Source organism: Cucurbita pepo, chromosome LG06 (genome assembly GCF_002806865.2).
Source record: "Cucurbita pepo subsp. pepo cultivar mu-cu-16 chromosome LG06, ASM280686v2, whole genome shotgun sequence".
NCBI lineage: Eukaryota > Viridiplantae > Streptophyta > Magnoliopsida > Cucurbitales > Cucurbitaceae > Cucurbita > Cucurbita pepo.
The window spans coordinates 10,094,743-10,105,764 of record NC_036643.1 but is presented as its reverse complement, the minus strand read 5'-3'; the positions used below and the strand labels follow the sequence as shown (position 1 = coordinate 10,105,764).

General features: G+C 37.9%; 1 protein-coding gene across 1 annotated transcript; it reads right to left on the bottom strand.

The window, feature by feature from the left end:
- Nucleotides 1–1,342: 1,342 nt before the first annotated feature.
- LOC111796797 (UPF0481 protein At3g47200-like) lies at nt 1,343–3,650 on the bottom strand. The gene is made up of 2 exons (XM_023679556.1): nt 3,099–3,650; nt 1,343–2,162 (listed from the first exon to the last, which is right to left on the bottom strand). The coding sequence occupies exons 1-2, from the start codon at nt 3,648–3,650 to the stop codon at nt 1,509–1,511; spliced, it is 1,206 nt and encodes a 401-aa protein (XP_023535324.1). The 3' UTR covers nt 1,343–1,508.
- Nucleotides 3,651–11,022: the final 7,372 nt, after the last annotated feature.

The following is an 11,022-nucleotide window of genomic DNA, read 5'->3' as shown; positions in this document are numbered from 1 at the left end:
GCTTGTTCCTTGCCCTCTACCTCTGGAGCTTGAAGCTTCACCTAGTGTGGATATCTGTAAGGCTGTCATCTCCTGTATTGCACTCGTGCGATTGGGCTTCTGCTCATGCACTAACAAGGAGCTTTGAAGTTCATCAATTTGCATCTTCTCGACATTGTTTGCTTCTTCACTAGAACATACAATATAATAAAACTTTGGAGTTAGAGATCGCAAAATCTTTTCTACAACTTCAACATCAGAGATTGAATCACCCTGCATCCTCATTTTATTTGCAAGACTTATAACCTTGCCAAAATAATTATTCATNATTTTAATTTTCCGTTGATTTGTTTTAAAAACCTTTTATTAAATATGTAAGTCCATAAAAATGTTTTCTTATTATGTTTCGAATGATTATTTTCGCATAAAATAGTTAGGTTATGTATACGGGAGCGACTTTAGGTCAATAAAAATCTAAGGTCATTACAATTGATACCAGAGCTCTAGGCTTTGATCTGCAACCTTCATTGTATGGAATGACATCAACAAACGTTTCTNTTCTCCCTTTTGCATTTGGAGAATTTCAAAGTCTCTTCTAATTGTTTGAACTTGAGCATGCTTTAGTCTCGTTGAGCCTTAATACTTCCTCTTCATTTAATCCCAAATCTCATTGGACGTCTTCTTCTAAAGCATCGTTTCTAAGATATTTTGATCAATGGACTGAAATAAATAGTTCTTGACTTTTAGGTTCTTCAACTTTGATGTTGCCAACTGTTGTTGTTGAATAGTTGAGAGTACCTCACCTTCACTTGACTCTTCATAACTCGTCTCCACCATATCAAAGAACTCCCTTGATTTGAGGAAAATTTCCATCAACATTGTCCAATGATCATAGTGACCATCAAATCTTGGGATGACAGGTTGAACTCTGATACCATTTGTTGGTGATCGCAGAGAAATTTGGTAGAACTTTAGGAGGAGAACTTTACGTTACTAGAAATGATGCTAAATTGTTTTTCTACATTTTCCACCAATGCCAACATATGTATATATAGGTAATTTCATTTCCCAATACCATTCATGATCCAAAAGTCATACGCCTAATTAAGTATGATTCATGTATAAACCAAAACCATGCACTTAATTAAATATGAACTAATGAACCTTCATGTACCTGTATCTGTTCATACAAGTATTTATTATACATGTACCTATACATGTATCTATAAGTAACCCTTTAACATGAATTGCATGATGATGGCAAATTCTATCACACATTTTTTTCCTACACATATATCTTGTTTTGGAATGCAATTTTGGAAGACTTTCTATGCACGTACAATAAAGATGATGAATTGGAAAGTTTTGGAGACAACTTTGGAGCTTAGAAGATAAATTTTTGAAGCTCGAGATTGTGAAGAGATAATGTCAGAGATAGGATATCTCCACACAACACATAAATAATACGATAAGAAAACAAAATAACTAAAACATGATTGAAACCAAAGCATATGAGTGGCGGTGTTGGATCAAGATCGACGTGGAAGGTAGTAGCCATACACTCCATATACGGTTTGGATAATAAGGAACGCAAAACCGATCAAAGCAGAAAGAGTAGAGATAATCGTCCACGGACTTTGAAAGTTGACATCTTTGAGAGTCGTCCACCATATTCTCCATGGCCTTTTACAATGCTCATTCACTGAATTGTAGACGTAAGTGTAGTGGCCCCACATGCCCAAAACCTCACCTTTGGCTAGCTGATTGAATGAATCTACCTCATCTTTCTCCATTAAATTACCCATCAAGATTACGAAAGAGTCTACTATGTTATCAATCCCATAAAGTTTCTCAAATGCCATCGCGTTCAATAATCCCGATTCAATATGAGCATTCATTTCGATGAACGGGAGGCTTAACACACCTCGTTTTCGATCAAAATACACGTCCATAAGGTTACACCCTTTCTTGAACTTGATCCCAGCTTTATGGAAGCGTGTGGCTAGTTGAATCTCATGACCCATTCCCAAGTGGCTTCGTTGAAGTGGTTTCCATTCGTTCCCCTTGTAGAAAACCAATTCCGCCCTATACATATCTAGAAGGTGCGAGTAGTCTCTCTCCAATAACGTTTTCTTTACATCCGTGGGTAAGTTCCTGAACTCCCAAACAAGTGATTTGACCTTCTGTGCATGCATCACAACCCGTGTTTCAAATGATCAAACATAATTATATTAGTTAGAAGCAATAAGATGGTAAATAAAATAGTACTAATGTAACGGCCTAAGCCCACAGTTAGTAGATATTTTTTTTCTTTAGGCTTGCCCCTTCGAGATTTTCCTCAAGATTTTTAAAACACGACAACAAAACTCCTATCAATAATAAAGAAAACAAGAGAAAAGTAGCATTATACAAAAATCAAAGAAAAAAAGTAGTTAAATAGAAGATTCAAGAGGCCCCTAATGATCAATATAAATACGAATGAGCCGACTTGATATTTGGACATTATAACTACAAAGAAGATTTTTTGGATTTTGATTCTTTCGTATCTTTATGCTAGGGATAAGTTTTTACACCCTTATTAGTGTAAGGGCCCAAGTCCACGGCTAGAGTGTCGGCTAGGGAGAGGTTTCTATAGCCTTATTAGTTTAAAAGCCCAAGTTCACCGCTAGCCGATATTGTCCTCTTTGGGCCAAGTCCACCTCTAGCATTGTTTTCTGGGCTTTCCCTTTCTAGCTTCCATTCATGGTTTCCACACGCTTATAAAGGGGGAGGTTTCCACACCCTTATAAAGAATAAAGAATGCTTCGTTCTCCTTTCCAACTGGAAATCGCTCCCTAGCAGACGAGGGGAAGCTCAAAAGGGTGTTAGGAACCACAACTCACTCTCATGGCTTTGCTTTTGGTTTCCACAAAAGGCCTCATACTAATGTAGATGTAATCCTTACTCATAAACCTACGCTCATTCCCTAAATTAGCCAACGTAGAACTCCCTCCCACCTCCCACCAAGGTAGGACTCCCTCCCAACAATCTTCAACAAAGGAAAAGCCCAAAGAGAACAATATCTGCTCGCGTAGGCTTGAGCTATTACTACTGGAAAGTAAAAGTAGAAATAGACATGCTTTGTTATGCTCCGGCATTGACATCAAATAAAGCTTGTCAAGAAGCTTCATGGGCAGCTGATTCTCGAGCAGCAACATATCTCGTAGTACATCCGTAGTAGTAAATTTCGATACATCGGTATCCTCCAACAAGACTTGCATCATTAAACAACCATCCAAGATCATAACCTCCAAAAACTTGGTTGGTTTCTTTTTCCATTCATCATCAAGTTTATCATATGATCTCTGCAGATCTTCCAACATGTCCCACAGCTCATTCACGATGTCTTCAACGCACAACCCGCAGCGCCTTTCGAAGTAGCGAAGCGCCAAATGTTTCATCTTTTCCATGGGAGACAAATGCAGTTCCCCGTGGTGGTATGGCCCGAACGATACCCGCTTCGGCTTGAATGCCTTTGGATGAACCTTCTTTATATGGTCCGGTATTCTATAGATCGAAGCTCCATTGCCTTTCCTTTCAAGATCATCGGGAAGATTTTCCAAATGGGAATTTAGATTTTGGGTAATAATCTCGACCAATGCATCCTTGTTATGTAGCCGTGACAGCTCCATTACTCTTAAGACCTACCCTCTATTGTGTATATATAAATGACCCTTAGTTTCCTTTGCTTGACACCCAAGAATGTGTTTCATTGACATTCCCACATTTCTCTTTTTCCTTTGCTTACTCACTTTAATTATTCTCATTCCTTAGAATTAATAAAAATAGGGTTGAAAAAATAATCATAATTTTCCTCCCCTCGAATAAAGTACGTCTCCCCTTAATCGAGGCTCGACTCCTTTTCTTTTGGAGTCTTAGTTATTTTTTACTATGCCTTCGAGGCTCACAAACTTTTGTTCGACATTTGAGAATTCTATCAACATGGTTAAGTTTAGGGCATAGCTTTGATACCATGTTAGATGAACACGACTCTCCATAATGGTACGATATTGTCCACTTTGAGCATAAGCTGTCATGGGTTTGCTTTGGCTTCCCAAGAAGGCATATATCAATGAAGATAGTATTCCTTCATCATTCCCTAAATTAGCTAATGTTGGATGAAACCCTAAATTAGTCAATGTAGTACTTTCATCCAACACGGGCTTGTTTAAAAAAATACCATTGAACTTTTAAAAAAGTTTTAAAAAATACCGTTAGTATTTTTTAATCAAAATACTAACGTTTTCATCCAAAACTAACGTATTTTTTTAGACATTTTTTTGAAAGCTTAAAAATATTATTAAAATTTTTTAAAATTTAAAGTATTTTTTAGACGAATTTTGAGATATTTTTATTTCGTCCAAAATTAATGTTTATGTTTTTAATAAATTTTAATATATTAAAAGTTATATATTAAATATAAAAAGGAGTCCGCACAACCCACGCACCCCAGACTTACGTTGGCCCAGCCCATAAGGCCCCAGTCCGCATCCAAGCTCGACCCAACATTTTGCGGCCCGTACTCGTGACCCGGCAACCCGTGCCTTGATTCCGACGTCGACCCACGTCCCTCGACTTAGCACGTGCCTAGCATGTGATCAGCTCCTCAACTGCACTTTTTTTGGATTGACTTCGTGGCTCCGTTGGCTCGACTTGGCGGCTCGCTTCGACTCGGTTTGACGGCTTGGCAGCTTGAATTCTTGGCTTACGTGGCTCGATATACAAATTTTTATACCATTTTCCAGCCATTTTGGCCTTAGCATTTAAGGTTTGTAAGACTCTTATTTAAGGCCAGTTTAAGAGCCTATCATGTTTAGCTAAGATATTAATATGCCCTAAGTATGTCATATGAATTGATATTGGTGAGAACTAAGCGTTGGAATATAGTTTTCGAGGTGGTGAGTAATTAGTAACTTCGGCCAAGGCCAACCAAGTAAGTGACCTAACTATTGAAGTTAGATAACTATATGACATATGATGGTGCATGCCTCATGGCTCCTGCATGCACCATAATATTTTATGCTATGCTTGTTTGCTTTATGTATTGAAATGTGATGTTATGCTATGTATGCATGTGATATCTATTATATCATGTTATGGCCAAAATGAATACTATGTAAGAAATGTTACGTCTTGCCATGTAAAGATTATGTGATGTTTATCATGTATACATAATGCATGTATGGAATATGTCATAGATGAAATGAGGAAAAGAATGATGTTAATGCTATGTTTTAAATGTAAATTATGGGAAACTCATGCATGTATGTGTGTCAAAGAAGCATTGGAGAGCAAGTTCGCGTTTTTGGCACTGGTATCACAACGATCTCCTTGTGCAAGTTTTCTTTCCCTCATAACCTATGAGGGAAGATGAACCAGAGCAATCAAGGAGCGATTGTCGTCGAAGAAGAGTTGGACAGCGAGAATAGGCAAAACAGAAAATAAGAGAGGGAAATGCACCAAAAATCGCAATGTGTCGGGTAAGAAAAAAGGAACCCACATGAATTGGAGCAATCAATGAGCGATTGCCGTCATAAAGCATGTTGGGAGGGAGTCCCACATTGGCTAGTTTAGGGAATGATCATGGGTTTACAAGTAAGGAATACATCTCCATTGGTATGAGGCATTTTGGAGAAGCGCAAAACAAAGCCATGAGAGCTTAATATCATACCATTGTGGAGAGTCGTGATTCCTAACATAGTATCAAAGTCGTCATGCCCTTAACTTAGTCATGTCAATAGAATCCTCAAATGTCAAACAAAGAAGTTGGGACCATCGAAGGTGTAGTCAAAACTGACTAAAGTGTGGAACAAAGGGTGTACTTTGTACTCCAGAGAAGGAGTTGAACCTCGATTAAGGGGAGGCAACAACCTCCATAGGCCTCAGAAGAGCTCTATTGTATACTTTGTTCGAGGGGAAGATTGTTGGGAGAGAGTCCCACATTGCTTCTCCTTTGGTATGAGGCCTTTTAGGGAAGTCCAAAGCAAATTCATGAGAGCTTATACTCTTTGACAATATCATACCATTGTGGAGAGTCATGATTCCTAACCGAACGAGAAAAGGCGGAAGGAAAAATAGGAGAGAGAAAGGTAAATCACCAAAAGTGTCACCAAAAGTCGCAATGAGTCGAGTAAGAAAGAAGGAACCCACAAGTTCATAAGCTCTGTAATATTTCCTAACCTGATAGTTTGTGCCCACATAGGTTGAATTGGACCTGGAATAGCAAATCTAAGCTAATTACGGCTTAAAATACCTAGGTAAGTGGCTTTATAACTTGCTTGGTTGGACGATTGTATGATATATGATGACGTTGTCTCGTTCCTTCTACACATATCATGATCAAGGTTGTTATGGTATGTTATGCTATGCCATGTTATAAGTTATGTGTAATGTGATTCTGTCATGTTTTGGAATAACGTTTATGATATTGATAATTTATGGTGTATAAACCACCATACACCATACACCATGTCATGTAAATTATATTATAAACCTCCATACACCATGTCATGTAAATTATGTTAAGTATGAAAGTTATGACAAGAATTACGTATACCTACTTCATGAGCTCGTCATGTTATGAATGAATGGAGGTTTGACTTACATCGTAAACTGATGTTATGATTTTTATGAATTTATATATGTCATGTGCATCAGGATACTTTTTGTTATGACTAGTACAGACGCTTTCTTTACAATATTTATGTTCAGCATGATATTATGTGGATTTTCCCCTCCATCGTGTCTATTAATGTGAGCATACACGTATATCTTGTTTTGGAATGCAATTTTGGAAGATTTTCTATGTACATACAAGAAAGATGATGAATTGGGAAGTTTTGGTGACAACTTTGGAGATTAGAAGATAAATTTTTGAAGCTTGAGATCGCGATGATAATGTCTGAGATAGGATATCGACAAACAAATACGCAAATAATAAAAATAAGAAAAAGAAAATAACTAAAACTTGATTGAAACCAAAACATACGAGTGGTGTTGGATCAAGATGGACGTGGGAGATAGTAGCCATACACTCCGTATACGGTTTGGATAATAAGGAGTGCAAAACCGATCAAAGCATAAAAAGTAGAGATAATGGTCCACGGACTTTGAAAGTTGACATCTTTGAGAGTCGTCCACCATATTTTCCATGGCCTCTTACAATGGTTATTCACCGATTTGTAGACCGTAGGGTAGTGGCCCCACAAGCCTAAAACCGTGCCTTTGGCCAGCTGATTGAATGAATCTACCTCATCTTTCTCCAGCAGATTACCCATCAAGATGACGAAAGAGCCTACTATGTTACCAATCCCTAAAAGCTTCTCAAATGCCATCGCGTTCAATAAGCCTGATTCAATGTTAGCATTCATTTCGATGAACGGGAGGCTCAACACACCTTTGTTTTGATCAAAATCCACGTCTCTAAGGTTGCACCCTTTCTTGAGTTTGATCCCAGCTTTATGGAAGCGTCTGGCTAGCTGAATCTCATGACCCATTCCCAAGTGGCTGAGTCTCATTCCCAACTGTCCGAATATCATTTCAAAGTGTGTGAATCTCATTTTTGGGTGGCTGATTTGATGTCGTTCCTGTTCATTCCCCCTCGTAATACTGCAATTCGGCCCTATACATATCTAGAATGTGTGAGTAGTCGTTCTCCATTAACATTTTCTTTAAATAGGCGGGTATCTTCTGCGACTCCCTAACAAGCGATTTGACATTCTGTGCATGCATCACAAGGCATGTTTCAAATGATCAAACATAATTATATTAGTTAGAAGCAATAAGATAGCAAAGAAGATAGTTACAAATGTAACTGCGTAAGCCTACCACTAGCAGATATTATCCTCTTTGCGCTCTTCCTTTCGAGCTTTCCCTCAAGATTTTTAAAACACAGTTATTAGGGAGAGATTTTTACACCCTTATTAGTGTCACGACCGAAGTACACCGCGAGCAAATATTGTCACCTTTGGACTTTCTCTCTCTCTCGGGCTTCTCCTCACGATTTTGAAAAAGGAAAGCTAAAAAAAGAATGTGCTTTAGCTAAGTAGAGATAAGACATACTTTGTTATGCTCTCCCTCTCCCTCTAGCATTAACATGGAACATAGCTTGGCAAGAAGCTTCATGGGCAGCTGATTCTCAGGCAGCAACACATCTCGCAGTACATCCTCAAGCGGCAACGTCCATAAAGGTGAACGACCCAACAAGAAAGTAGAGATAATGGTCCACGGACTTTGAAAGTTGACATCTTTGAGAGTTGTCCACCATATTCTCCATGGCCTCTTACAATGCTCATTCGCCAATTCGTAGATGTAGGAGTAGTTGCCCAACCTTTCTAAAACCGTGCCTCTAGCCAGCTGATTGAATGAATCTACCTCATCTTTCTCCATCAGATTACCCATCAGGATGACGTAAGAGCCTACTATGTTATCAATCCTAGAAAGCTTCTCAAATGCCATCACGTTTAATAAGCCTGATTTAACGTTAGCATTCATTTCGATGAACGGGAGGGTCAACACACCTTTGTTTAAATCAAAATTCATGTCACCTTTGTTTAAATTAATGTAACTGCGTAAGCCCACTACTAGCCGATATTATCCTATTTGCGCTTTTCCTTCCGACCTTCTCCCCAATATTTTTAAAACACGTTTACTAGGAAGAGATTTTCACACTTTTATTAGTGCAATAACCCAACTCCAAAGCTAGTAGATACCGTCACCTTTTGACTTTCTCTTTCACGCTTCCCATCAAGGTTTTTAAATAAGAACCTACTTCCATTTATCATCAAGTTTATCATACGATCTCTACAGATCTTCCAACATGACGCACAGCTCACTCACGATGTCTTCAGTGGACAATCCGCAGCGCCTTTTAAAGTTGTTAAGTGCTAAATGTTTTTTCTTCTCCAATGGCAACAAATGTGCATCCCTATGGTGATATGGCCCGAACGATATCAGCCACGGTTCGAATGCGTTTGGATTAACCTTCTTTATATGCTCGGGTATTCTATAAGTTGAACCTCCATTGCTTTTGCTTTCAAGATCATCGTGAACATTTGACAAATGGGATTCTAGAGATTGGACCACTCGGTAATAGAGTGGTGACAGCTCCATTACTCTTTTGACCTACTAATTTAATAGTAAATTATAGTTTACCGTATATATCATATTTCATTAACTATTCTCATTCTCTACTCCTTTGCTTATTCAATTTAATTATTCTCATTCTCTAAAATTAATAAAAATACTCTAAAAAATACCCATAAATTTTCAAAATTTTCTATAATATTTTAAACTTTTAAAAAAATTTCTACGAAGTTTAGTTTTAGATGAAAACCGTTAACACTTCCTTTAGAAAGTACCTTAAAACATTTTTTATAAATTTAAAAAATACCCTTACTATTAGTGTTTCAAAAATACTTAAGAATTTTCGAAAGTAACATTAAGAATTTTGGAGATAATTTCCAACCTATCTTGTAGTGCGACCAGTTAGTCTTAGCCAAATTTCTATCTAAGTCTAAATTTGATTGCTTTCATCAGTCGAATTCGTTCTCACTTATATCAAAGTTTTATCTATGTTGAACATAAACTTAATTGCCTCACTAAAAATCGATTTTTTTTTTTTTTTTTTTTTAATATTATAAAAACAATCTTAAAACCCCATTCATTTGCATGGGATAGAGATTGCACAAAAGCCGCACATTTTTTTATTCTTGGGAAAAGACTTTTCTCAAGTAAAGTATTAAAATCTTTATCCAAAACGTAAAACAAACATTTCCTTAAAAAGCAAAGAGTAAGTAAGGTGATCATGTCCGAGAAGATGCAAGAGAATGTCGGGACCAACATGTCTCGAATTCTGGGCATGGATCATTACAAATGGTATTAGAGTCATACCTCTCCTACTAAGATGTCGTTCGGGGACGAACTAAGGCAAAAGTTGGTGGGTATATTACACTCAAGTAAAGGAAGGGTACATCTGAATGAGAGCGATCCTAGGGATAGGATGAAAAAAAAAAGTTCAAAGGAAGTGAAAGTTACTACCTGTGTTAACAAGGTGCGTCTTTCTTTTCGGTAGCTCAATAATAAGAATCTTCATGGTTAAGTGTGCTTTTCTTGGAACAATTCTATGTTGGGTGACATCTAGAAATTTTCTTGGGATGCATGTGAGCGAGGACAAAAATATGGTGGAAGAACTTGTGTTGGTATGTGAAGGTAGTTCTCATTCTTAAGAAGCAAGAATTAGGTAACATGACCATGTTGCAGGAGAATGTCAGAGCCAATAGGTGCTGAATTTGGATTTCGAATCTTAGACATGGGTCGTTACGTATTTAGTGAGCGGTGAAGGACAGTCGAATAGCGGTAGAAACGACCGACTATGTCAAGTATTCGAGTCGGTAAGCCATTGTTTTCCTTAAATTATCGGTTGAAACCATACACAAAAAAGTTTGTGTTTTGGCAATGATCTCACGATCATCTTCTAGTGTAAGTTTTCTTGCCATCATGACGTTAGAACCAGAGCAATTAGTGAGTGACTACCGTCAAAGAGGAGTCCGAGAGCAAGTTTGTGTTTTTGGCACTGATCCCACGACCATCTCCTTGTGTAAGTTTTCTTGTCGTCATGACCTACGAGAGAAGACGAACCAAAGAAATTAGTGAGCGATTGTTGTTGGAGAGCAAGAAGAGGCAAAGCGAAAAATAGGAGAGAGAAAGGCACCAAAAATTGTAATGAGTCGAGTAAGGAAGAAGAAACTTGCAGGTTCAAATTCGGGTCGATTGAATCTGAAACCTGTCATCTAATGTCCTCGCTAGCACACCGCCCGGAGTCTAGCTCTGATACCATTTGTAATAGCCTAAGCCCTTCGCTAGATGATATTATCTACTTTGGCCCGTTTCATATCGCCTTCAACCTCACGGTTTTAAAATGCATCTTCTATGGAGAGGTTTCCATACCCATATAAGGAATGTTTCGTTCCCCAATCCAAACCGTGAGGCTGACAGCAATACATA

Coding starts and splice junctions, on each gene's coding strand:
- LOC111796797 (XM_023679556.1), bottom strand. CDS start 3,650: ATGGAGCTGTCACGGCTACATAACAAGGATGCATTGGTCGAGATTATT. Junction 2,163..3,098: donor CAATGCCGGAGCATAACAAA/GCATGTCTATTT, acceptor ATGCATGCACAG/AAGGTCAAATCACTTGTTTG.